At 43.9% G+C, this 27,313-nt stretch overlaps 1 protein-coding gene and 1 pseudogene across 2 annotated transcripts in view; both read left to right on the top strand.

Moving 5' to 3' along the window:
- Positions 1-27,313, top strand: part of LOC149301612 (uncharacterized) — a 122,120-nt pseudogene that overhangs the window by 23,607 nt on the left and 71,200 nt on the right. The gene's annotated exons all lie outside the window — the stretch shown is intronic.
- LOC149301613 (uncharacterized) lies at positions 490-14,539 on the top strand. Its single transcript, XM_089484255.1, has 2 exons — positions 490-630; positions 13,262-14,539. Exons 1-2 carry the CDS (start codon positions 490-492, stop codon positions 14,441-14,443), a joined length of 1,323 nt encoding a protein of 440 aa, XP_089340381.1. The 3' UTR covers positions 14,444-14,539.

Here is a 27,313-nt window from a genome sequence, read left to right as displayed (position 1 = left end):
AGGCCCAGCTCCTTGGGCCAAAAGGAAGGAAGTGTGTTTCTTTGTGTGACTTTTGTGTGTCTTTTCAGAGTTCAATCCTATCTATACATATTATCAGACATAACTCCAGAGAGTGTTAGCCTTTTGGATGCCAGAAGGTTCCTCTCATTCTTCAGTGCAAGAAGCAACACCTCAGCTGCCTTCTAGAAGATAAAGCAAAAAGGCTTCCAAAAGGACTGAAGCCTTGGACAAGTCACACTCTCTCAGCCTCAGAGGATGGCCATGGGAAACCCACTCTGAAGAAACCTGCCAAGAAAACGCCTTCAGAGACTCCCATAAGGTCACCATAAGACCTGGAAACAACTGGAAGGCACACACACACCAGTCACAATAATGGGAAATAGGTGCAAGTCTTGCCCTGTGCAAGTCACACTCTCTCAGCCTCAGAGCACAGTAGTGACAGGAATCGCTCAGCCAAGGGTGCCCCCAGTCTTTCACACTGCAGCAGCCATGGAGCACTTGATGGTGGAAAGGTCAACAGTGCCCCAGCCACCAGCCACTGCCTTCTTGGCGGAGGCAACGGTTGGGCAGAGGCTCAAGCCCATGGCGGCTCCCTTGATCCCAGCCATTAAGCCCGAAGCTGACGGGAAGGTTAGGATTCATTTCTTCCCTGAAGAAGTCACACTCTCTCAGCCTCAGAAGAGGGCAGGGACAGACCTCCTCCCCAGCCTAAATCTTGGAATTTAAGAATTGATCCAAGGACAGGATGGGCAAGTGACATCTGCCCCTTTTCTGGAGGGACTATTTTGGATCTAGGATCCATTTTAAGGCCAACAGGCTAAACGTAAACACTGATCTCAGTCAGAGTCCTTGGTGAGGAGATAGGTTAGATCCTGCTATAAATCTGTGGATATAAGGATTCAATAGTACCAGTGGATCCACATATGCACACGTTCAGAACAAGACTGCACCTGTCTATTCACAAGCAAGACTCACTGAGGTCAGGACAAGCATGTTGTTGTTGTTGTTGCTGTTATTGCAGTGTGCCTTGGCAGGAATTCTTCAGAGTGGTTTTGCCATCGTATCCATCCACTGACGGCTGAGAGAGTGTGGCTTATTGCCCCAGTTCATCCAGTGGGTTTATACAGCCAAGCCTGTACTCGAACCCTGGGCTCCAGAGTCACCCAGGACATGATTTGGTTTCCTGGAAATACAGTGTTCAGAGGAAGCCTTTTGTTGCTGGACTAAGACTCTGGAGACCAGAGTTCAGATCTCGTTTGCTTAGCTTCAGAGGGTGGCAAAGGCAAAAAACCAAGGAGTCTTTAACAACGTGATTTCCAGAACTATATCTCTCAATCCTCCCTCCTTCTAAGGATCTCTTTTCACTGCCCTCCCTGCCAGGATCTCCCCCCAACTCTAGGATTCTGTGTATTCCTGCATGGCAGAAGGAGGCTGGACTGGATGGCCCTTGGGGGTCTAGGAGTCTGTGTATTCCTGCATGGCAGAAGGAGGCTGGACTGGATGGCCCTTGGAGGTCTGGGATTCTGTGTATTCCTGCATGGAAGAAGGAGGCTGGACTGGATGGCCCTTCTAGGTCTGGGATTCTGTGTATTCCTGCATGGAAGAAGGAGGCTGGACTGGATGGCCATTGGAGTTCTGGGATTCTGTGTATTCCTGCATGGCAGAAGGGGGATGGACTGGATGGCCCTTGGAGGTCTGGGATTCTGTGTATTCCTGCATGGAAGAAGGAGGCTGGACTGGATGGCCCTTCTAGGTCTGGGATTCTGTGTATTCTTGCATGGAAGAAGGAGGCTGGACTGGATGGCCCTTGGAGGTCTGGGATTCTGTGTATTCCTGCATGGCAGAAGGAGGCTGGACTGGATGGCCCTTGGGGGTCTGGGATTCTGTGTATTCCTGCATAGCAGAAGGATGCTGGACTGCATGGCTCTTCGTGGTCTAGGATTTTGGGTATTCCTGCATAGCACAAGGGGATGGACTGGATGGCCCTTGGGGTCTAGGATTCTGTGTATTCCTGCATGGCAGAAGGAGGCTGGACTGGATGGCCCTTGGGGGTCTAGGATTCTGTGTATTCCTGCATGGCAGAAGGAGGCTGGACTGGATGGCCCTTGGGGGTCTAGGAGTCTGTGTATTCCTGCATGGCAGAAGGGGGCTGGACTGGATGGCCCTTGGGGGATCATTTCCAATTCTAGGGCTCTCAGATTTTCTTCTCTTCCCATTTTATAGAGGACAAATGACTTTGCTTCAAACTCAGTTGGCACTAATTAAAGCAGTGTGTCCTAACCCCATTTGGGACTTTCGGCCCTTGCCTTCCCCACTTCAGCCTCTCTAGACCAAAAGAACTCTGCAGAACTTAAAAGCCTCCATCTTATTCTAGGCTCAGAAGTGGTTAAGAAGGGAGGTCCTTTGCAGTCCAGGCCTCTGGCCACCCTCTTTGGGGTCCCTTCTGACTTTGCAGCCCTTTCATCTTGCATTAGGGATTCCCTAAAGGCCTCCACCTGCCAAGTGCCAAGTGCTGAGGCAGAGGCAGCCATTTTGTGTTACGGCAGCCATTTTCTGCTGTTTGTGACTGTGGGGAATAATATTCCAGAACCTCTGAAGCCTCAGTTGAATAGAGCCTCCTCTTTCTCTCCTGAGGCTCCAGAGAGAGAAGGAGGCCAGGCTCCTTGGGCCAAAAGGGAGTCAGTGTGTTTCTTGGTGTGTCTTTTGTGTCTCTTTCCAGAGAGGGGTTTCTTATACAGAAATGGGGAGGATGGTTTTAATAGAAGCCTTGTTATTCTTCACAAATATTGGGCTTTGGCTTCTAAGAGGAGGCCAAAAGTAGTTCCTTTGGGAGGTTTAAAAAATCTCCTCCCCTTTTTTATTAAGAGATTTGCAGGCAAGAAGGAAGGAGGCAGACCAGACCATCTCATATTACCAAGAATGAAACAAACAAACAAAACAAGAAGAACAAAAATAAGGATTAGACAGAAAAACAAACTGCTTATCTTTTAAAAAGTAGAACCATTTTTAAGGGTAAAAATCAGCCTTTGGTGCTTCTACACTTTTACAACTGACTCAGGCCGTATCTGCACTGAAGAAATAATTCAGATCGAAACCGCTTTAACTCTCCTGGCTCCATCCTGTGGAATCCTGGGATTTATAGTTTGTTGCGGTATCAGAGATCCAGAGCCACCCAAGGCAAGGCTCTCCAGGGCTCTCTTGGCTCTCCTTTGCTTGCGAATTCAGTGGGCCCCTGGAGCGTATACCAAAATCCGCGTATGCTCAAGTCCATGCGTGCAGACATTTGGGACAAAAGTCCCTCTCCTCTCCTCCCCTCCCCTCCCCAACTTTTTCCCTCCCCGCCGCCACGGTCGGGGGAAAGGTCGCATGGGGGCCTCCAGCCCACCATCTGGTCCTTCCGCAGAGGTGGCAGTGATTGTGGCGGTGGCAGCGAACAGGAGGCGGAGGAGCAGCGCCAGAGGCCTCCTCTCCATCTCGGCCTGCATGCCCCCGATGCTGCCACCGCAGAAGGGCCGGGTGGTGACTTGGAGGCCTCTTGGCCTCCAATAGCCCCACATGGCCCTTGCACAGAGACAGAGGTGGCGGCAAAGAGGCGGCCTCTGGCATTCTCCTTGGCCTCCTTTCCACTGCCACCATCACCAACACAGGAGGTGCCGGCGGCGACGGCGGAGAGGAGTCTGAGGCTTGGCCTCCTTGCAGTCGCAGCTCCACTGCCGCCCCCAATGCGAAAGGGCCAGGTGCAGCCTGGAGGCCTCTTGTCCAGCTTGTTTCATGTTTTTGTTTTATATACAGTACTGTTTAATTTGGTTAAATGCTATTAAGGGACATATCTATGAGATTCTATGATATGGGGTGCACTATAAACCTTTTAATAAATGAACAGGGATTGCAATCCTATATATATATATATATATATATATATATATAATCAGACATAACTCCAGAGAATGTTAGTCTTTTGGATGCCACAAGGTTCCTCTCATTCCTCAATGCAAGAAGCAACACTTCAGCTACCTTCTAGAAGATAAAGCAAAAAGGCTTCCAAAAGAACTGAAGCCTTGGGCAAGTCTCACTCTCTCAGCCTCAGAGGATGGCCATGGGAAACCCATGCTCAAGGAACCTGCCAAGAAAACCCCTTCAGAGACTCCCATAAGGTCACCATAAGACCTGGAAACAACTGGGAGGCAGACCCCAAGAACAACATTGGGAAATAGGGTCAAGGGCCTTGCCTTGGGAAAGTGTAATGACTGGGCTCCAGTCAATGGAGGTCTTCTTCAGGCAGAAAAGGGAGGTTTATGCAAATGCAGAGTGACATCACTGCTATGGAAGGCTCTCTTGACCAATCAGAGAGCAAGATAAAGGTTCTTCTGGAAGCTTCCGTGAGAAGGAGATATAAGGCCTGAGAGACCAAGAGACAGTTGGGGGAATTGTGTCAGTTGGAGATCGAGAGAGAGAGAGTTGATCTTGGAAGTTAGTCTCAGAATTGGATGTTTAGGTTTATTTATTATTATAATAGCTTGTATGAATTGAATATTATATACATACAAATATTGTACCTGCAAGACTCTTAATATCTTGTATGACTTATATTTCAGTTATATTTTGTTAATTATAGTAAATATCTCCTTGGAGTATCTACTACTCAACACTCCTTTTACACATGATTTGGCTCGGTTGATGCTTGGGAAGATCAGTAAAAAAATAGAAATAAGTCTCCTTAACTGGTCCCAGTGTAGGTTAAGGGAAATCCTTTTATATTTCACTGGGAGGTGGAGAGAGAGAGAGAGAGAGTGTGTGTGTTTTGGAAAGGATTAAAGTGGAGAGATAAAGGTTAGAGTAAGAGCTGAGGCAAGAGAAAAGTGACCCCTCTTTAGAATATTTTTGTTAGTATAAATAAAGGATGAAAGATGAATATGTAAAATAGAAATGCATAAGTAGGTATGTGTGTGTATATATATATATATATATATATATGTATGTATGTGTGTGTTTGTATATGAAGATTGATATATGTGTGTTTGTATATATGTTTTAATAATAAAATATTTTTAAAAATTAAAAAAATAAATCACTGGGAGGTGGCAGCGTGATTTAAGGAATTTAACAATTTGTAAGCCACTTTGATAGCCTTTTGGCTGAAGAAAGAGCGGTATAAAAGTATTATTATTATTATTATTATTATTATTATTATTACAGGGCTGCAGTTTGGCTTCTTGGACCACCGGAGATCATCACAGTGAGTCAGTTGGAAAAGCCCATCTCACTCCAGAAAACAAAGGTACTTGAAGAGTTTGCACTCTACTTCTTTCTGTAATAATAGCTACAAAACTGATGATAGCATTTGGGACATTTAGCCTTTTAAAAACAAATATGGCAGATTTAAATGCTGCTTTAAAACCTCTTTCCATCTGCCAGCATTGCTCTGGTTTTGGGGGGAAATGAGAAAGTGTTGGGAGGGAGGGACTGCCAACAGAATTTGGAGATGCATTGCAGGCTATGGACAGTTTGCGGCCAAGAAAGGTCCAAAACACACGGCAGCAATAGTCCAGTTTGAGTGTGCTTTAACTGCCCTGGTCCAGTGCTAGGGAATCCTGGGAAATGGAGTTTATTGTGGCACCAGAGGTCTCTGAAAAAGAAGGCTCAATGTTTCACAAAACTACATTTCCCAGAATTCCCTAGCACTGAGCCAGGGCAGCTAAAGTGGTCCCAGTCCTGCAGCTGGACTGGCCTCCCTGAGCGGTCAAGACCTGAGCTGGGTTGTGGATGATGGGCTCTCTTGATATTAATATCAATATCTTTCACTATTGATTGTAATTAAGGAGGGGATCAGGTTCCTCCTTTCAATAGCATCAGGAAAATATTTAGCTGTTGTTAACGTTCAGAAATCCTGTTTGGGGACTTTTTGTGTTCTCACAGCCATCGGGTGCGATCAGGAAAACCTTTCTGTGTTGTTTAGGTTCAGAAATCCTGTTTGGGGTCCCTTCCGACTTTGTGGCCCTTTCATCCTCCATTTTGGGTTCCCTGAAGGCCTCAAACTGCCATCTGCCACGCACTGACGCAGAAGCAACCGTTTTGGGTTCTGGCAGCCATTTTGTGCTGCTTGTGACTAAATAATGTGACTTGTGACTATGGGGTATAATGTTCCGGAACCTTCTCTGAGGCCTCCTCAGTTGAACCAAGAGGCTCCTCTTTCCCTCCCTGAGGCTCCAGAGTGAGAAGGAGGCGAGGCTCCTTGGGCCAAAAGGAAGGCAGTGTGTCCCTTTCTGCCTCTGGCCCTCCATTTTGGGGAGAAGGAAGGGAAGAAGGAAGGAAGGAAGGAAGGAAGGAAGGAAGGAAGGAAGGAAGGGGTCTGAGAAAGGGGAGGCAGGGGACCCAGGGCCAGTGCGGAGGCTGGGCTTTGGGGGCTGGGAGAAAGAGGTAGAGCAAGAGACCCTCCCTTTGGACCCTAGCTGGGGAGGGTCCACCTGTCCTTGCCCCCCCCCCTTTGGGAAAGGAGACCCCCTCAGCCCCCTGGACTCACTCCTGCCACTCATTCCTAGGGCTGGGACTCAGAGGAGTTTCCTAGGCATTGTCACCTTCTGCCCTCCATGGCCATTGGCACTGACCTTTTCCCCATTGCCTTCCCTCCCTCAGCCCTTGGACCTCCTCCTCCTTCGCATTCAGAGCAACCCTTCTCTACGGCTGAGGAGACTGCCTCTGACCCAGGGAAGCTCCGGCCTTAAAGGACTGCAGAAGAGGCCTTTCTGGGGCTGCAGGAATCAGGGTCTTTGTACTGAAGGTAGGCCTTTATTCCTGGAGCTGGAAGAGGTCCTTTGTTTAAATGCTTCAGTCCAGGATTGTGTGGAAGGGCTGCAGCTGAGACAGTGAGCCCATGCTTTGCAGGCATAAAGTCCCAAATTCAGCTTCTGGCAGCATTGTCTTCCCAGAATGTGGAAGTGAGATTCCAGACCCCAAAGACACAGTGCGTCAGTGAGTCCTTTTTATGGGGACTGTGTGTACGTGTTGTTTACTAGAACTTTGTGAGGTATTTTTTTCCTCTGGGTTTATAAAATGAATTTACATAGGTCTTCACTTCCCAAAAATGAGCATAATCCAGGATGCAATCTTCACTCATAAACCTATACATTTATAGATTTTTGTTGTATAAGTGCAACATATTCAGCAGTGTGCATCTTTTTAAAAAATATACAAGGAAAAGTGAAGAAATTGTGATTTTGACAATAGATCCTTTCAGAAACACTGCACACAAATGTACATGCCTCAATTTCTGTGTGGCTTTAGCAAACAGAGGGAGGAGGTACATACCTCATGCTCCTGCTATGACTGACACACACAAACACACAAATCTTGTAATTGCACATTTGTAAACTGCTTTGATCTTTTTGGAAAGGTGGTATACACATAATTTTTATTATTATTATTATTATTATTATTAACACAGCAGTTAAACTCAGAGATTTTTCTCATTTGCAAAAATGAAATGATTATTTTCACCAGTGTCTAAATGGGGAAGGGGGCATGATAAGGGGAGGCCATTGATCAGATCATTGAAAAAATACAGGTCTTATCCAGGCCAGGGGCCAGTGTTTCTCCACCTGGAATATAAATAATAGAATCAAAGAATCATAGAGTTGAGAGAGACCTCAAGGGCCATCCAGTCCAACCCCATTTTGCCATGCAGGAACTCTCAATCAAAGCATCCCTGACAGATGGCCACCCAGCCTCTGCTTAAAGACCTCAAAGGAAGGAGACTCCACTGCACTTCAAGGAAGAAGTGTGTTCCACTCTCGAACAGCCCTTACTATCAGGAAGTTCCTCCTAATGTTGAGCTGGAATCTCTTTTCCTGTAGCTTGCATCCATTGTTCTGGGTCCTGTTCTCTGGAGCAGCAGAAAACAAGCTTGCTCCCTCCTTAATATGACATCCCTTCAAAAATTTAAAGAGAGCTATCATATCACCTGTTAACTTTATCTTCTCCAGGCTAAACATCCCCAGCTCCCTAAGTCATTCCTCATAGGTCATGGTTTCCAAATCCTGCACCACTTTAGTTGCCCTCCTTTAGACACACTCCAGTTTCTAAACATCCTTTTTGAATTGTGGTGCCCAGAACCGGACAAAATGTTCCAGGTGGGACCTGACCAGAGCCGAATAGAGTGGCACTATTACTTCCCTTGATCTAGACATTATGCTTCTATTGATGCAGCCCAAAATCTCTTCTTTGCAAGAATGACATGGGGAACCTTACTGAAATCAAGATATACTATATCCATAGCATTCCCTTCATCTACCAAGGCATTACTGAAATCAAGATATACTATATCCATAGCATTATCTTCATCTACCAGGATCATGTACCGAGATTAGATTTGTCAGGCATGACTTCTTTCTCTTAAACTGATATTGACTTTTTGTGATTATGGCATTGCTTTCTAGATGTTCACAGACTCTCTGTTTAATGATCTGCTCTTTAATCTTTCCATAAAGAAGGTGGTCCTCCTCCTCTTCCTCTGCATGAAAGAGAAATCAAATTCTCATCAGTGATGATGACGCAGAATGGAAAAATTAACATTCCTGCCTTTAAAGTCTTTTTTAAAAATAATTTTTATTGAAACTAAAGTACATACAATGAATTTTATACAATGCATAATTATGTATATATATTTTCTACATTCTATTGCAACTTATCGGAATTTAAAGTCTGAGGAGGCCTGAATCCTGTTGGTTAAACCTAGCGTAGACCGACTCAACCCGTAATTAATAATAATAATAATAATATGTTTTATTTATAGACCGCTATTCCACGATGATCATAGCGGTGTACAGTAAAATCGTAATACAATACAAAATACAGTTAAAGGAGGGAGAAGTCTCATCCTTCAGGCAGTCCAAGATGTTGCTGGTCTGCCTGATGGCTCCCTCTGAGGCCGAGATGACAGTTGAGGAGGGAGGGGCCTCTTCCTTCAGGCAGTCCAAGATGTTGCTGGTCTGCCTGATGGCTCCCTCTGAGGCCGAGATGACAGTTGAGGAGGGAGGGGCCTCTTCCTTCAGGCAGTCCAAGATGTTGACTGGTGAGTTAATCTATAGGTAAATCCAAGAGACTGAGTGATTCTACTCTGATCAGGACTAAGTATAGGATTGGATACAGGCTAAGATTTAGTCCTACTTGTGGCTAGAACAGGACATTCCCAAGCCAAGATGGCCAGGCAATAGTGTGGAAAATAGGCACTTTCCACATGGGCAGAGTCACTCTCAGAATTGTGACTTCTCTGCATGCAGAAGACTGCCATGGGAATTGGTTGTTCCCTTCACATCAGCTCAATCCTCTGGTGCCCCCCCCCCCCGATCCTGGGAGGAGGGCTGGATCCTATGGAAGGGGGGCAACTAGAGAGCTCCTTTCCTGCCCTGCTTGACTGGGGAATTCCCTGGGGGATGGAGGGCAACTGCTTTGGCCAATGGGAGAATGGGAGGCCACTAGGCCAGAAAGCCTGACCCAGCAGAACCCTCTATGCTCCAGTGTTGCTCCCTGTGGAATCAGGCTAGGAAGCAAATGCCCACCTCTGCATTGGCCCAAAGGAGGCATATGTCATCTGCGTGTGTCACCAGCAGGATGCTGTTCTCTGTCTCTTTGAGTGCTGCAGGGTTTCTTGCCAAACCAATCCTAACTCTGGGCCCTTTTCTCAGGACCTTCATCTCGGCCTCCTTGTACACGGCTTTGGGGCCTCTCTTTCTGGAAGTCACCCAAGTGCAGGACCACCAGAACCCCTGCCCACCTGATGGCCAACAGAGAGGCCAATCGAAGGGAGTTGGGCTCCAAGAGAAGGAGGCTGCCGAGGTACAACAACTCTTTGGTGAGTCACTATTCTATTCGCTTCATCTGGGTCACTGCTGGGCCAATTTATGAAAGGAAGCAAATAAAGTACTGTCTGAGTTTGGCAGAGACAGTCCTGGTTAATCCTCTGTCATCCCAATATTTCGAGGGCTTTTAAAATGTCCTGGTTTCTCTCTTCTTCTCCCACTTTACCAATTCTTCAGCTCATTTCAATTTCTGCATAATGATTGCCAAGGAGTTTGCAGCCCATCAACTCAATAGTGGGGGTTGGAGAAGAAAGAAGGGGGCAGGGACTTGCCCTTGCTAGGAGTCTGAGGCAAAAACAAAGTGTTGTGCCCTTTCCCACTTGTGTGATCTTCTTCATAAACAACTTTGTCCATCTTCACCACTTTCTGCTGTTGCTTTTTAAAAATGACATTCGCCTCTGAAATTTGGCAACAAATGGCTAAATGCACTATAATCTTTGGAGGCTAAATGTACGATACATTTTGGTATAGTCAGTATCCTAATCCATCCTCAATATCCCAGCCATGGCTTAAATTATATTTTTTATTATATTGTATATTGTATTGGAAGAATTTGAGACAAACTGGATCTCAAAGGCAGTAGCTTTTTTCTTGCTAACAGCAATTAAAATTTATTTCCTGGACTAAATTCTGAGGTGATCAAATAATTTTTGGGATGCATCATGTGCTTCTCCCTCTCCTTTTATTAGTCATTCTCTGGATGAGGGCTATTTTCTATTGCAGGTGACCTTTGCGGATGTGGCGGTATATTTCACTGAGGATGAATGGAAACTGCTGACGAAGAAGCAGAGACTTATGTACAAGGATGTGATGATGGAGAATTACGAGAATGTGGCCTCTGTGGGTAAGGAAGCTGAATTCATTGCCCTTACTATGAAGACTGAGGGCCCTTTCATTCTACATTATCATGGCACTATGATTCCACTTTAGAATTATAGAATCAAAGACCTTAAACAGATAACAAGGACCATCTAATTCAACCCCTTGCCATGCAGGAATACACATTGAAAGCATCACCAGCAGATGGCCACCTAGCCTTTGTTTAAAGACCTTCAAACACCTTTAAAGACCTTCAAAGAAGGAGCACTTTAGAAATTAATAATAATAATAATAACAACAACAACAACAACAATAATGAGACGCCACCATGCTCTGAGGGAGTATATTCCACTGTTGAATAGCTCTTACTGTCAGGAAGTTCTTCCTAATGTTTTGGTGGAACCTCTTTTCCTGTGCCTTGCTTCCATTGTTCTATGTCCTTTGCTCTAGAGCAGCAGTATCTCTTCAAATATTTGAACAGGGCTATCCACTCTTAACCTTCTCTTCTCCAGGCTAAACATTCCCAGATCCCTAAACCACTCCTCATAGGGCTTGATGGTTTCTAAACCCTTCACCATTTTTATTGCCCTCCTTTGGATAAACTCCAGCTTCTCAACATCCTTTTTGAATTGTGGTGACCAGAAATGGACACAGTATTCCAAGTGAGGGTCTGACCAAAGTAGAACAGAATTGCACTATTACTTCCCTTAATCCATAACACAGAATCAAAGAGTTGAAAGAAACTAGAAAGGCCATCCAGTCCAACCCCCTGCCATAACACTATACCCATATTTATGCAGCCTTGAATCACATTGGCCTTTTTAGCTGCTGCATCAAACTGTTGACCCAGGTTTAAGTTGTGGTCTACCAGGACTCATAGATCCCTTTCACACATAGTTTGTCGTAGCAGCTTTCTGTGAAATCTTGGAATTTGTAGTTTAGTGAGTCATTATTGCTCTCCACTTTCTAAGGATTCTAAATATCCTATCCTAAACTGTCAATTCTAGGATTTTGTGGGAAGGAACCATGGAGATAAATGCTTTTTGATTCCAAATGCTCATCAGCCCATCCCTGACCAAGATTCCTGGCTTTTTTGGCCCCTCTTCAAGCCTTTTGAGACTCTGGAGAGACTTCTTGGGTAAAATCCCTCTGTTGGCCCTGCAATGGCTTAGAGAACAATGGCAATGTTCTCTAATGTTTCTTTTCCTGCCTGAGCTTGCTTAGTTCCATGGTTGATTCAAGAGGCCCTTTGTTACCCAGAATGCTGGAGTCTGGGGAGGACAGCCGCAAGTGCTATGCTTTTAGGGGAATTAGGTACTTAGTTGAAAGGAGATATAAAGTTTGGTTGGGGCAAGAGCGACCGTGGGATTCAGCTTAACTATACCAGGCCTGGAAGCACACAGAACTCCAAAGGCATTTGAAATAGGGTTTTTTTTTTGTTTGTTTTATTGAGCGGAAAAGCATAATACACACACACACGTAAGTGTTCACACACACGCACAAGAACTAGATAACAGGTCAGAGTGGTCAAGAGATGTAAGACTTTCTTAATGGTAATACTTTACCTAGGCGGATCTTGATTCCAATTGCTGAGGGTTCGAAATGGGAAGAGAAGTCAGGAGCTCATGCGACAAGTGGGGTTGGCGGCTTCATTGAGGTGCTTAGCCAAGTAAACCCACAGACTGTCTGTCTGTAATTGGACTGAAGTCAAAGAACAGCCACCCAGGGCAGATATTTAGATGGTAATTGTTGCTTGGGGGCAGAAACCGAGTGTTCAAAAGGGTTTAAATCGCTTTAGGATATGTCCTGGGGGGAAGAATGGTCTGAAACCAAATTGAATGCAATGGGTGCTTGGAGCAAATAAATCAGACAAAAAGGATTAGCACACTGGCTCTCGGTCCTTCTTGGCTCTGAATTCCTATCGTGTTCACAAGCCAATATACACCACAATCTGAGGGTGACACTCCCAGATGCAGCTCAACAATAACATAGCAGAGTACGGAAGCAAATATCCAGATATAGATATTTGCAATGCACTGACCACTTTTTACACTAAAAATCTATCTTGAGTTACAAAATAATAGAAATATTTGCAAGCTCTCCTCTCCGAGTTCCTTCAACTTCACCATCTCTTGTACACACAACTCCAATCCAATCCACACCAATCCGCATGTGAGCTGTATACTGTATTGGTTGTGAGTCACATCCTGGTGCCAAACAGCATGAAGTGACCTCTGCTGTTAGCTTGCATCATGCCTTGGGCTCTGACTCAGCACTCTATGGCAGTCTCACAGAATATGATGCCACCTGTCAATCAAAGTATTTTGGCACATGTTTCATGGAATATTGTTTCAACAGGCCTTTGACTATCTGCTTCCACGGATTCCCTCAAGGCAGTCCCCATACAGGCTCTTCCTTGGTAGCTCCTATGAGTAAGGATACAATCGTTCCATGGATTTAGGGGCATAAGCAGAAGGGTCATGGTTGGGTTACTCACAGCAAATTTATTAATTTAATCTCAAATAAGGAGGGGTTAATGAGGGCTAAATCATGGGGTAACACCCTCCTCTCTTAACTCTGATTTTCAGTCTTATCTGTCATTGTCCTTCTTTACAGAAGAACATTTGAGTCATCAGAGAGTCCACACAGCAAAGAAGTCACATAAATGCCACCATTGTGGGAAATGTTTTGCTTACAAGTCAATCCTTGTCATACATCAGAGAATCCACACAGGAGCAAAGCCTTACAAATGCCAACATTGTGGGAAATGTTTTTCATCGAAATCTTACCTAGTGATACATCAGAGAGTCCACACTGGAGAGAAACCATACAAATGCCAGCATTGTGGGAAATGTTTTTCTCGTAAATCAATTCTAGTGATACATCAGACAGGTCACACTGGAGAGAATCTGTACAAATGCCAGCATTGTGGGAAATGTTTTTCTCAGAGGTCAAACCTAGTGATACATCAGAGAGGCCACACTGGAGAGAAGCCATACAAATGCCAGCATTGTGGGAAATGTTTTTCTCAGAGGTCAAGCCTAGTGATACATCAGAGAGGCCACACTGGAGAGAATCCGTACAAATGCCAGCATTGTGAGAAATGTTTTTTGTCGAAATATTACCTAGTGATACATCAGAGAGGCCACACTGGAGAGAATCCGTACAAATGCCAGCATTGTGGGAAATGTTTTTCGTCGAAATATTACCTAGTGATACATCAGAGAGGCCACACTGGAGAGAATCCGTACAAATGCCAGCATTGTGGGAAATGTTTTTCGTCGAAATATTACCTAGTGATACATCAGAGAGGCCACACTGGAGAGAATCCGTACAAATGCCAGCATTGTGAGAAATGTTTTTTGTCGAAATCTTACCTAGTGATACATCAGAGAGTCCACACAGGAGAGAAGCCATACAAATGCCAGCAGTGTGGGAAAGGTTTTTCGTCAAAATCATACCTAGTGATACATGAGAGAGTCCACACAGGAGAGAAACCATACAAATGCCAGCATTGTGGGAAATGTTTTTCTCGTAAATCAATTCTAGTGATACATCAGACAGGTCACACTGGAGAGAATCTGTACAAATGCCAGCATTGTGGGAAATGTTTTTCTCAGAGGTCAAACCTAGTGATACATCAGAGAGGCCACACTGGAGAGAAGCCATACAAATGCCAGCATTGTGGGAAATGTTTTTCTCACAGGTCAAACCTAGTGATACATCAGAGAGTCCACATTGGAGAGAAGCCACGCAAATCCGAGAAGTGAAATGACATTATTTTTCTCAAGAAGGAATACAAAGAATACATTTTCAATCCACTGGTGATAAAAAAAGGCCCCTGTGATTTTGTGTGTTAGGTTTGTCTGTCGATATGTCTGTTTAAGTTTTAAAGTTATATTTTGTTAAGGTTTGGTTTTAATTGCTATTAGTATATTTCTTTGCTTTAGTTTATAAATTTGGCTGGGGATTATGGGCTGTGGAATAGGTTAGCTAGATAGAGGGGTGGGATTTGTTGCAGCTGGCTAGAATAGTTAAGGGAATGATAGCTTTTAGAATTCGTGGGATGTTGGATGAAGAAAGTTGGCAGTGAGTATTAACATAAAGAGGGCTAGTTTCTGGGCATGGCAAAGGGTGCTTTTTTACCTATGAGGCGTAGACTGTGGGAATTGGAGGTGGGGGCTAGGTTTGGAAGAGGTTGGAGTTTTTGGTTTTAGGGATTTAATGTAATCTTTGGCTTGGGGAGGGCAGCTCTGATTTGAAAGCTGAATTTCTCACTATGTGTTCTTAATAAAGTTCTTTGCTGTTTCAACACACTGGACTCATTCGTAGAATCATAGAATTGTAGAGTTGGAAGAGACCACTAGGGCCATCCAGTCCAACCCCCTGCCATGCAGGAAATCCAATTCAAAGCATCCCTGACAGATGGCCATCCAGCCTCTGTTTAAAGACCTCTAAGGAAGGAGACTCTATCACCCTCCGAGGAAGTGCATTCCACTGTCGAACAGCCCTTACTGTCAGGAAGTTCCTCCTAATGTTGAGGTGGAATCTCTTTTCCTGCAGCTTGCATCCATTGTTCCGAGTCATGTTCTCTGAAGCAGCAGAAATCAAGCTTGCTCCCTCTTCAATATGACATCCTTTCAAATATTTAAACAGGGCTATCATATCACCTCTTAACCTTCTTTTCTCCAGGCTAAACATCCCAAGCTCCCTAAGTCATTCCTCATAGGGCATGGTTTCCAGACCCTTCACCATTTTTGTCGCCCTCCTTTGGACACGCTCCAGTTTCTCAATGTCCTTTCTGAATTGTGGCGCCCAGAACTGGACACAATATTCTAGGTGGGGCCTGACCAAAGCAGAATACAGTGGCACTATTACTTCTCTTGATCTAGACACTATACTTTTATTGATGCAGCCTAAAATTGCATTGGCCTTTTTAGCTGCCGCATCACACTGTTCACTCATGTTCAACTTGTGGTCTACTTGGACTCCTAGATCCCTTTCACACGTAGTTTCATTCAGCCAGGTGTCACCCATCCTATATCTGTGCATTTTATTTTTCTGCCCTAAGTGCAATACCTTACATTTCTCCGTGTTGAATTTCATTTTGTTAGCTTTGGCCCAGCTTTCTAGTCTATTCGGGTCATTTTGAATCTTGATCCTCTGAGGTATTAGCTATTCCTCCTAATTTGGTGTCATCTGCAAATTTGATAAGTATGCTCCTAATTCTGTCATCCAGGTCATTGATAAAGATGTTGAATAGCACTGGGCCCAGGACAGAGCCCTGTGGGACCCCACTGGTCACTTCTCTCCAGGATGAAAAGGAGCCATTGTTGAGCAGCCTTTGGGTTCGGCCAGTCAACCAGTTACAAATCCATGTAACAGTTACCTTGTCTAGTCCACATTTTACAAGCTTATTTGCAAGAATGTCATGGGAAACCTTGTCATTGATGGATAGAAGTTGTGAATTTGCACAAAACTGACACTTTCTTCTCTCCTCAGTCCTCAGCTCCATTCCCAGCCATAAGAACAGAGGCAAACACACACACACACACACACACAAACTCACACTCAGAGAAACAGAGCTATATGTACAAAGCAGAGCCTTCCCATCCTTTCTCTCCTGAGTCCAGCTCCACTGGTTGGGGTCCATTCTGGAAGGAAGGAAAGAAGGAAGGAAGGAAGGAAGGAAGGAAGGAAGGAAGGAAGGAAGGAAGGGCGTACTACTTCCTTTCTTCCAAAGGCCAAGAGTGGAATAAGCAGCAGCAGCAGCAGCAGCAAGGGCCATGCAATCCCTGCGCATACTCAGGAGTGGCCTTTGGTTGCTAATGTGCATGCAGAGTTTCAGCCTCTGAAGCCATTGCTGCCCTCACAGCCTGCTCTGAGGGAGGGAAGTGGAGGAGAGCCCTTGTTGGTTTGAAGGATTGGCTGGAGGGTCTTCTGGTGGGAGGGGTTGGGGTAAGAAGGAATGAAACCCCAATCTCCCCCCAAAGAAAGGCAGGGGAACTGCCAGTCCGCCTCTCCCTCTTTCCTTCCCTGCCCCCTCCTTCGGGGGTCCTTGGGGCCCAGGTACTTGGGAGGTTATTATGAGAAAAGAGGGCAGGGGGGACCCTTGGAGAGAGGCATGGCCATGGAGGGGAGGGAGATCTGAAGGTAAAAAGGGGTTTGAGGAGCCCCCTTCCTCCTGGAAAATGAGGCAGAGGAGAGACCCTCTCTTCTGATGCCTCATTTGGGGGAGATTTTTGTGCCAAATAAAGAACATCACACAGCAGAGTCTTCAATAGCATTAGATAAATCAATTTTTTTATTAATGCTTAAGCCAAAGGCTATTCGCATGATTAAAATGTAAAACCAATGACAGAAATTCAGAATTATAAAATGCTCCATCAAATAACTAACACCCAAATTGTATAAAACATAATAAAATTCCAGACATTTAAATAAAACAACATTAAAAAGAACTTCAAAGTTTAGATAAGATCTTCCCCATGACAATCAACTGCTATGTCCGCTATTAACCTTTGCCTGAATTTTGATTGCTGCTGAGGCAAACAGTGAAACCTTATAAGTTACCTGAGAATCAATATCAGACAGGAGAAAAAAATCTTTTAAGATGTGGTATTAGACTGTAAATTGGACAGAATAGATCCCATAAATTTAGTTCTTGGATCAGTATATAGTGAGCAAAAAAGCAGATAATGAGGCAAGTCCTTGATTTCTGGAGCTCCACAAATACATAAATGGGGATCTGTAGGTGTGTGTGAATATCTACCATCGATCGTGGCTGAAGGCATTGTTTGGAAATGAAGAGCTGTAAAAGCCTGCCTACGCTTTGGGAATGTAAGCTTCCTTAGGTAAACAGCCATCTGATGGTCCAATTTATATCATCTAAACCATTTGGAAAATGTCGAATTGTTAATAGCCAGTCTATCCAGATACACATCATGGTTAAAAATGTATTCATGAAGCTTCTCTCTTGAATTCCAGGTAGAAGGATTTTCAGTTAGAGCAGGATATGATTCATGCAACCTATTGTATCTTAAACTCCAGACTTTGCAGCTTGGTAAATGTTGGAAACACAATTTAGGAAAAACCTTAACCAGAGAACCTATTACAGATCTTCAGTAGTTAAATAAAGCAAATTGAATACAAGCTCTGATGGAAGGGAGGAAGATCTCAGCCCAAACCAAAGCTGCAGGTGTTTCAGGTGAAAGTAGAAGCAATTTCTTGAAAGATGTATTCTGGATGGCCTCCAGTTTCACCAATTGGGAATCATCCCATCCCCACACAGAGCGCCATATAGGATCTGAACTATAACGTTACTCTGAAATATTTTTAGAGCTGGTGCGACCAGATGACCCCCTGCCTGGTTGTAGGATCTAAGGATTGCTCCAATAGATCTCACAGCCATTGCTCTACTAGCTTCTATGTGGGGCCATTTTAATAGGTCCTCTGCCCCAACGGAGGGAATAGTGACCTTCAGCCCAACCTTGACCAGGAAACGATCCATGGTCCATGGCAATGCAGAGATATGGACTATCTCCACCCACGGATGTGCCTGTTCCGTACAGAAGACCACATCGAGAGTATGACCTGCACAATGCGTGGGATCAGAGATTGTGATGATCTCCTGGGGTCCAAGCAGCCAAACCACAGCCCTGTTATGGCTCTTAGCCCAGCAGACCCTTAAATTCCTTAAATCACGCTGCCTTCACACAGTGAATTATAAAAGGATTTCCCTTAAACTACACTGGGACCGGTTAAGGAACCTTATTTCTACTGCTTTACTGATCTTCCCAAGCATCAACCGAGCAAAAACACGTGTAAAAGGAGCGTTGAGTAGTAGATACTCCAAGGAGATATGTATTATAAATAATAAATATAACTAAATTATAAATCATGCAAGATATTTCATACAAGGGATTAAAACAAATAAATAAACCTAAACGTCCAATTCTGAGACTAACTTCCAAGATCCGCTCTTTAACTCTCTCTCTCTCGATCTCCAACCGACACAATTCCCCCAACTGTCTCTTGGTCTCTCAGGCCTTATATCTCCTTCTCATGGAAGCTTCCAGAAGAACCTTCATCTTGCTCTCTGATTGGTCAAGTGAGTCTTCCATAGCAGTGATGTCATTCTGCATTTGCATAAACCTCCCTTTACTGCCTGAAGAAGATCTCAATTGACTGGAGCCCTGTTATTACAACAACAACAACAACAACAACAACAACCCCTCTTTTCATTGGAAGAGATTCACAACTATACCTTGTTTCCCGGTTAGGAAAAATAGGAGGATTCCAGAGGTTTCCATTTCCATTAAGATTAGGAGCTCCCAAATTTCCATGGAAGAGGTTTCCTAAGGCATGTGCCAGGACAGAGCGGGGAATGGGGGGTTCCTCATGGGCGGATTACTGTCTGTCAGCTGGACGTGGGGCTCAGGGTCCCTAAAAAGAGGAGGTGCTCAGGCCCCCAGAATCTCCTCTGAGCCTCCAGGAGAACAAGACTCAGGGAAGGGACAGTCTGCCAGGGGCAGAACGTTGCTTGGACCAAACCTTGATGGTACTTTTCCAAAAGCTGTCCAGGATTGTTTTCAGGGGCTGGCATTTTCCTCTCAGAGGACCATTAGGATCTCAGAGACCACTCCCCATTTTGGATTTTGATTTTTGACTGTGCTGCCCTCAGTGGAGACTTGCTTGCTCCTAAGGTGCCATGGAGGTGAGCATGGAACATATAGGGAAGATGGCTTTTGCAGTCTTTTCCACCATTGAGCTTACCTTGTGTTGTCTTCAAGCCTGTCAAAAGAGAGCAGGAAAGTAGTCGGGGGGAGAAATCAAAGCCCCACATTAGCTCTCATAAGCTTCCCTGAAGCTTTTCCCAGCATGCCCTAGTCCTCAGTCTCCCTCCCAGGCTCCACCGTTTCCTAGAGCGATGGAAACCTTCAAGGGAAAGTCCTTGGAGGTCAAGCCAAGCTCTCCTCTGCTTCCCCAAGGCCTCCTTCTCCATCCACTGCTGGTCTTTGTAAGGGAGACCTAGACTGCTCTTGGGAAAGTTACTTTTGGAGGGACAGGGACTCCCAAAACCTCTCAGTCTGGCTCTAACATTAAGTACGTAAAATCTCTGCAATGAACTGGGCCAGGTCTTACGCCAGGAGTGGGGATCCTCTGGCCCTTGCTCTGTATCCCCATTAAGAAAAAGACTGAATCTCCATGACTGGTGCTATATTTCATACTCTTGGGATGGGCAGCCAGGAAAACAGAATGCTTCAAAGAATTCAAAGGTTTATTGGATGGAGATAGAAGTGTAAGATGCCTTAAAATCATATGTTCTGAATCAAAGACAGCATCAAAGGGGGCTCTGATAGTTTTACAGGACAGAATCTGGATAGACACTTCCTCCAAAGAAAAACTATTTCGCACTTCCACTTTCTCTCCTTTCTGGAAATGCTGATGCCTCAAGGGCTGGATCCGAAGCAAAACAGATATAAGGTTTGAACTGCAATTCAGAGGTCAAGGTTTCTATGTGGTTTTTGATGCAATTTACTATTTTCAAGGTCCAACTGTATAAATGATTTAATTTTTTTAAAAATGCCTTTGCATTGTTTTGAATTTGTACTGTATTAAATGTATTGTTAGCCACCCTGAGTCCCTATATTGGGAGAAAGGATGGATGTATATAAATAAAATAAATAAACTGGAGATCCCTTGAAGATCCATGGGTTTCTTGGTGTAAATAGCTCTCCACCAACAGAGACAGAGTCGGAATGAGTCTGTCCAGAATTGCTAGGGGTCATTTTTGGCACCTGGGTTGTATCTCCATTGCCCAAACCTAGCACTTTGATACCATGAAACTTCTAGGACTCTGTCCCACAGAATCCTGGGATTTCATCTTTCAGGTACTTAGAATTATATAGCAACTCATGAAGGACTGCACTGGGGCTCTCTACCAAGCATCCAGTTCTAAGCACCCCATTCCCAGGTTTCTCTGGGGTGGATCCACAACCGTTAACATGGCACCAAACTGGTACAACTGGATAATATGTATAGGACTTTGGTTGCCTACTTTCTGGTGTATCTCCATCTCTCTTATAGGGTTGTGAATTCAGGTCCTGAGGACCTCTAGCGAACTCATTCAGCCTAATGCATAAATTACAAACCACAGTCGCTCACAGTTTGTCATTCAAATCTACTCCATATACTTTCCTGTGTAGAAATGAAGAGAGAAAATTTTAAAGGTCTGTTCCCAGATCAAGGGGAGATGAGAGAATTATTCTTTCTCACTTGTTTTGAGAGACAGGATAAAAAGCGTAAAGTCGAAGGCTTTCATGGCCGGCTTCCATAGCTTTTTGTGGGTTTTTCGGGCTATGTGGTCACGTTCTAGAAGAGTTTCTTCTGATGTTTGGCCAGCATCTGTGTCTGGCATCTTCAGAGATTCCAGCCACAGATGCTGATGAAACGTCAGGAAGAAACTCTTCTAGAACATGGCCACATAGCCCAAAAAACCCCACAAAAAACTAAGGAGAAAAAGCATTTAATTTAGCCTCCTTCTTTCTAGCCAGATGGCGAATGCAGAGTATAGCAGTGAGCCCTTGTACCAACACAACTGAGAGAAAGCAAGAAACTAAACCAATCCATAGACCCCCGCAATTTTCCTAGTTGAAGAAACCAATTAACCAAGGCTCGCAAATTATAATAAGCTACTGCTCTCACATCACATCTGACCTTTCCTCTTTCTTGGAATTGGGCTCCCTCCAAAATGGAGAAGAGGCAGCCTCATCTCCTGTCTGAAGATCATGCATGAAAACTGGAAGCTCAATGCCAGGCCCTGATGTATCGTATCTTTACTGCCACGTGTAAAAAGGGCAAGGAAAAAGACCTGTTACAGGAGAAGAAAGCAAATAAAACCTGATCCTTTCTGGTCCAGGTTTAGGTCCTGGGCAAAAGAAGGGAAACCAGGATTTGACTTGGGAGTAAGCGAATGTTGTGTGGCCTGCCCTGCCTGCCCTGGGGCCTCCCTGGGGACCAAATCCATCTCCCTTCCCTTCCCCCTCAGTCAGCATTCTCACAAAGGAACCAAATTTAGGGGTCTCCCATTGGCATCTTGAGGCACCCACCTTTCCTTTCCTGCCAAGGAAACCCAGAAGGAGCCCTTCTTCCTAAGCAGCCAACGACCAAACCCACCAGCCTTCTAGAACCCTATTCAGGCCCCAAGCCAACCGCTAACAATGGTCCAACTTCAGGGCTGCTTTAACTGTCTGGCTGAATGCTAGGGAATTCTGGGAACTGTAGTTTTGTGAGATATTTAGTCTTCTCTGTCAGACAACTCAGATGCCATAATAAACTAAAATTCCCAGGATTCCCGAGTACTGAACTAGGGCAGTTAAAGTGGTTTATTTCTACAAACTGGATTATTTTTGCAATGTGTTTTTGACCTCTGTTACTATTTGACCGTCCACAAGGCCCTGTGGGTTTGAAGGGAAGATTCATCATCATCATCATTATCATCATCATAATTTCTGCAGTGTTTTTGAACCAGATCTGAGAGAGCCCTGCAGCCTGGATCTGCCCAAATCCCAAATATTGCCCTCTCAGCAAAGCCTAGAGATATTAACCTTTATGGACCAGAATTCCTCAAAGGCTGACTTTCCCAATCTCTCCTGAGAGACCCTCCTGGACCTAGAGCAGCCTCAAAGAAAGGGGTCCCATTGAATGGGGGGCCCATGTCTTTCTGAGTCTGGGGGTCCAGAGGAAGATGTTTTCCAGGACGCTCTTCCTAACCTCACAAGGCAGCTCTTAGCATTTGCCCAACACTGCTCTTGAACATGCAAAGATCAGGCAAGCAAGATCTGCTTTGCTGTTTGCAAAAAAAGATGGAAAAACAATAGGCCCTTGGTATCGTTTGGGGTTTGGTTTGGATAGCAAAATCCATGGGTGCTCAAGTCCCATTATATAAAATGGGTGACCTTGGGTAAGTCACACTCTCTCAGCCTCAGAGGAAGACCAATGGCCAGCTGGAAGATGCAAAACAAACACACACACATCTACATGATGGAAATGGCATTCATTCTGGGCCATGAAACCCACTGTGAGGGAACCTTGGGCAGCAGACACTCTCTCAGCCTCAGAGGAAGACAAAGGGCAAAGTGGAAGGCAAACCTGAAGGCAAGGAAACCCTGGGAATAGGGTCACTAGACACGAGTTCAAGGCACGCAGCACATCCCCAAGCCCCCAAGGCACACTCTCTCAGCCTCAAAGGATAGCAATGGCAAACCCTCTACAACAAAACCTACAAAGAGACTCCTGTGACAGTGTTGCCTTAGGATCCCCAGAAAGGAATTGAAGGCACACAACACTCCCCCAAAGTCTGGGAGGAAAAGGAGGAGGAAGGATTAGAGGAAGATCCTAAGGAGGAGGAGGAGGAACAGAGAGACCTCTGGAGGATTTTGCAGAGGAAGAAGAAGGAGAAGAAGAAGGGGCTCCGGAGCATACGCAGAGGCCTCTGGGGAGAAGCCAGAGGGAGAAATCTCCTGGTTGTAACTTATTATTACTATTATTAGTAGTACCATTAGTATTATTAAGTTTTATTTATTTATAAAGACATGGAAAGACGTATTAATAAAGAGTATCTCAGTGAGTCTCTATATTAGAGCATCAGGAAAGATTTTAGCTGTTGTTAAGGTTTGGAAATGCTTCTGACTTTGGAGCCCTTTCATCCTCCATTTTTGGTTCAATGAAGGCCTCAAACTGCCAAGCGCTCAGGCAGAGGCAGCCATTTTGTGTTCTGGAGGCCATTTTGTTCTGCTTGTGACTGTGGGGAATAATGTTCCGGAACCTTCTCTGAGCCTCAGTTGAACAGAGGCCTCTCTTTCTCTCCTGAGGCTCTAGAGAAAGAAGGAGGCCAGGCTCCTTGGGCCAAAAGGAAGGAAGTGTGTCCCTTTGTGTGTCTTTTCTGAGAGGGTTTTGTTATTACACAGCTCTGCTCCTTCTGGGGAACATGGGTTTTAAAAGGGATCACAAATGGGGAGGATATTTTTAATACAAGCCTTATTTTTATTCTTCCTAAACATTGGGCTTTGGCTTCTAAGAGGAGGCTACTCCCCCCAAAAAGGCCAAAAGTGGCTCCTTTGGGAGATTTTAAAGGTCTCCCCAATTTTATTATTAATAGATTTTCAGGGAAGAAGAAAGAAGACAGACCAGAATAACTCATATTACCAAGAATGAAACAAACAAACATACAAACAAACAAGAACAAGAAAAATAAGGATTAGACAGAAAAACAAACTGCTTATATTTAAAAAAAGCAAAACCATTTTTAACAGGATAAAAGTACGAATTGGGTGCTTCTATCCTTTATAACCGACTTAGACTGTATTACAGAAATAATCTGGTTCGAAACTGCTTTTCTTTTCTTTTGTAATTTATTTATAAACAATCCTTTGCAAACAAAAATGAAATCAACATACCAAGACATTTGCATAACAAATACAGCTACAACACCAAAAAAGTACAAATACCTATAACATAGACATACAACATGCAATAAATAACATCCTGATATACAACCTGTCAGAAATGTACTATTAAGTTACTTCCCAGTTAAGCTAAGATGACCCTTTTATTTAATTTACTTAAATTCCTACAAGGTATCAATATGTGTTAAACCTCTAATGTTCATGTAGACTTTCCATATGAAATCTGGGATTGTAAATTAAAAATTACTATTACAAAATAAATCAAAGCATGACCAGTCCTCTTCAATTTTCTCAACTGGTTTATCCCTCATGATTGCAGCTAAAATGTCCAATCCCTTTGCTTCTCTTAGTTTAATTATCCACTCCTCTATTTTAGGAATTTGGATGTTTTTCCAATACTGTGAGTGACCATCTACAAAATTAGTCTGGGAAATCTTTTAGCTACTTCCTTTTCCAGTTTACATGTCATATTGAGCAAAAAGATCAAAGGGTTTAAAGGTATTTCTTCCTGTAAATGCCATCAAAGAAAATGCCATCAAAGAAAACCATTATCCTGAAACATGGAAACAAGCTAATTTAACTTTGCTGTTAAAAGAAGATAGAGATGCAATTGAGGTAAAGAGCTATAGGCTAATTTCCTTATTAGATATGGATTATAAATTATTTTCTATGATTTTGGCTCATAGACTCAAAAAAGGTCTTAAAGGCTGGATTCATAAGGACAAGTCAGTGATAACATTCAAAGCGTCTGAAATATAATTGAATATTTTCAAAGGCACAACGAAAAAACACTTATCTTTTTAGAAAAGGCCTTAAATAACATAGGATGGGATATGTTATTTGTGGCACTTGAAAAATGGAAATAGGAGCTTCTTATTTAAGATGGATAAAGACAATGTATAAAGATCAAAGACTAATTATTAACTATAAAAACCAGAAGAGTTTATGATTTCTAAAGGTAAATGGCAAGCTTTCCCACTATCACCCTTTTTGTTCATTCTGATCCTACAAACACTGAATAATGGGATAAGATTAGAAAATAAGATCAATGGATTAAACATTAAAATACATTGAGTTTAAAATGAGAGTCTTCTCAGATGACATTTGTATTCCCTGGAGAACCCAGAAAAAAGCACAAGAGAATTGATGGATGTAATAGTGGGTTTCAAATACGTTTCAGGACTAAAAACAAACAGAGACAAAACAGCAATAATAACAAAAAATATGGGGAAAAGGAAGAACAAATCCTGGAAGAAAATAGTGGATTTAAGTGGGAAAGAAAGTTAAATATCAAGGAATAAATTTAACAAATAAAAACTCATATCCATTTCACAATAACTATGAGACACATGGAATGAGATCAGAAAAGACCTAGAAAAATGGGGGAAATTACACTTATCACTATTAGGAACAATATCACTGATCCAAATGAGTTTCCTTCCTGAAATACTGTTTCTGTTCCAAGCGATACCCATCATCCAGAATGAAAAACCATTGAATCTATGGCAAAAGGAAATCTCAAAATTTACTTGGAATAAAAAAAGAGCCAGGATAGAAACGAAAATACTTTGTGATGACAAAAGAAGAGGAGGGCTGGGTTTACCAAACTCAAAACTTTATTATGCTGCTTGTTGTTTAGTTTGGACTAGAGAATGGTTTATGTCAGAGAATGAACAGTTGTTATGTCTGGAGGGTGAACATTTAAGATTTGGGTGGCATGGATACCTAATTTACGGTAAAGAGAAAGTCCATAAAGAAAGCACAAATCATTTCGTAAGAAAAGCTCTATTGAAGATCTGGGGGAAACAAGTGTAGAATATGTCCAAAAATACCTTTATGGTGTTCACCGCATGAGGCTCTTTTCGGGAGGAAAGGTATCCATAAAACTAACTGGTTAAGATACAAGGATGTACTGAAAGAATCGCAAGGGAAACTAGAGATCAAAACACAAGAAGAACTTAAAGAATCTGGCCTAGATTGTCACTGGTATCTTTATCATCAAATGAGGGAGAGGTTTAAAATAGATGTGAAATTAGAAGGAATACAAAATGAAAAATGGGAATTGTGGAAGCCATGCTCCATGGTCATTCCATGCCTGATGAGAGTCTTGGGTGCGAGGCATTGGAGAAGCCTCCAGCTGTGTCTCTCTAGCCAGAAGCCAAAGGAAGGCATTCTCCTCTGAGGGCCACTGGGGAGGTCAGGAGGTTTCAGCAGATGATGCGCTCATTTCACATCTCGCTACAGGGACATAGCCAGGGTCCTCTCCAATTCCCCATCCCCTGACCCCCCTCCACTCTCACAAGGCATGGAGTGTCAGGACCATGGTGAACAGGTCTGAGGAAATGACATGCATGTGGCCACTAGGTGGAGCTGTTGTGGAAGTCATTGACAGCTCTAGTGGCAGTTAGATGTCTCAGCATTTAAACAGTGCATCATTGGAATGTTGATGCAACTGTCAACTGTAATTCTCAACTGTCACTGAGGAAGAGTCAGAGAGTGTGTGCCTCAGAGTGGGTTGTTACTGGTGTGGATGGTGGAGGGTGTCGATGTATATAGTGTTGTACACAGTGGAACTTCTTATATGAATAAAAGCCTCATCTGAGAGAAGATTACAGTGTCTCTCTGCTCATTGAGAAAGCGACAGGTGTTTCTTCAGTTCACAATCTACTGACTACAGTCAAGGTGGAGAATCTGGTGCCATACGTTAACATGTTGCCTCACGTGCTGCGCAACATAGCAATGTCAAAAGCATTTTAACATGGAGTATCTGTTGTGTAGGGGAGCTGCAGTGAATCTATGCTAGGTCCAGGGGGCTTTGGTGAAGAGGGAGGAAGGGGATACCCATCTCTGCATTGGCCCAAAGGAGGCATATGTCACCTGCATATCTCACTAGCACCATGCTGTTCTCTGTGTCTTTGGGTGATGCAGGGTTCCTTGACAAACCAAGCCTAACCCTAGTCTCTTTTCTCAGGAACTTCATATCGGTCTCCTTGTACACAGCTTTGGGGCATATTTTGCTGGAAGAGACCCAACTGCAGGGCCACCAGGACACCCTCCCCCTTACCCACCTAATGGCTAACACAGAGGCCAAGCAGAGGAAGTTGGGCTCCAAGAGAAAGAGGCGGTTGAAGTACAACAACTCTTTGGTGAGTTGCCATCCTTACTATTAGT

Source organism: Sceloporus occidentalis, unplaced genomic scaffold (genome assembly GCF_023333645.1).
Source record: "Sceloporus occidentalis isolate IW3139 unplaced genomic scaffold, rSceOcc1.0.p SCAF_21, whole genome shotgun sequence".
Classification (NCBI taxonomy): Eukaryota; Metazoa; Chordata; class Lepidosauria; order Squamata; family Phrynosomatidae; genus Sceloporus; species Sceloporus occidentalis.
Note: the sequence above shows the minus strand (reverse complement) of the source record. Positions and strands in the feature narration are given on the sequence as shown.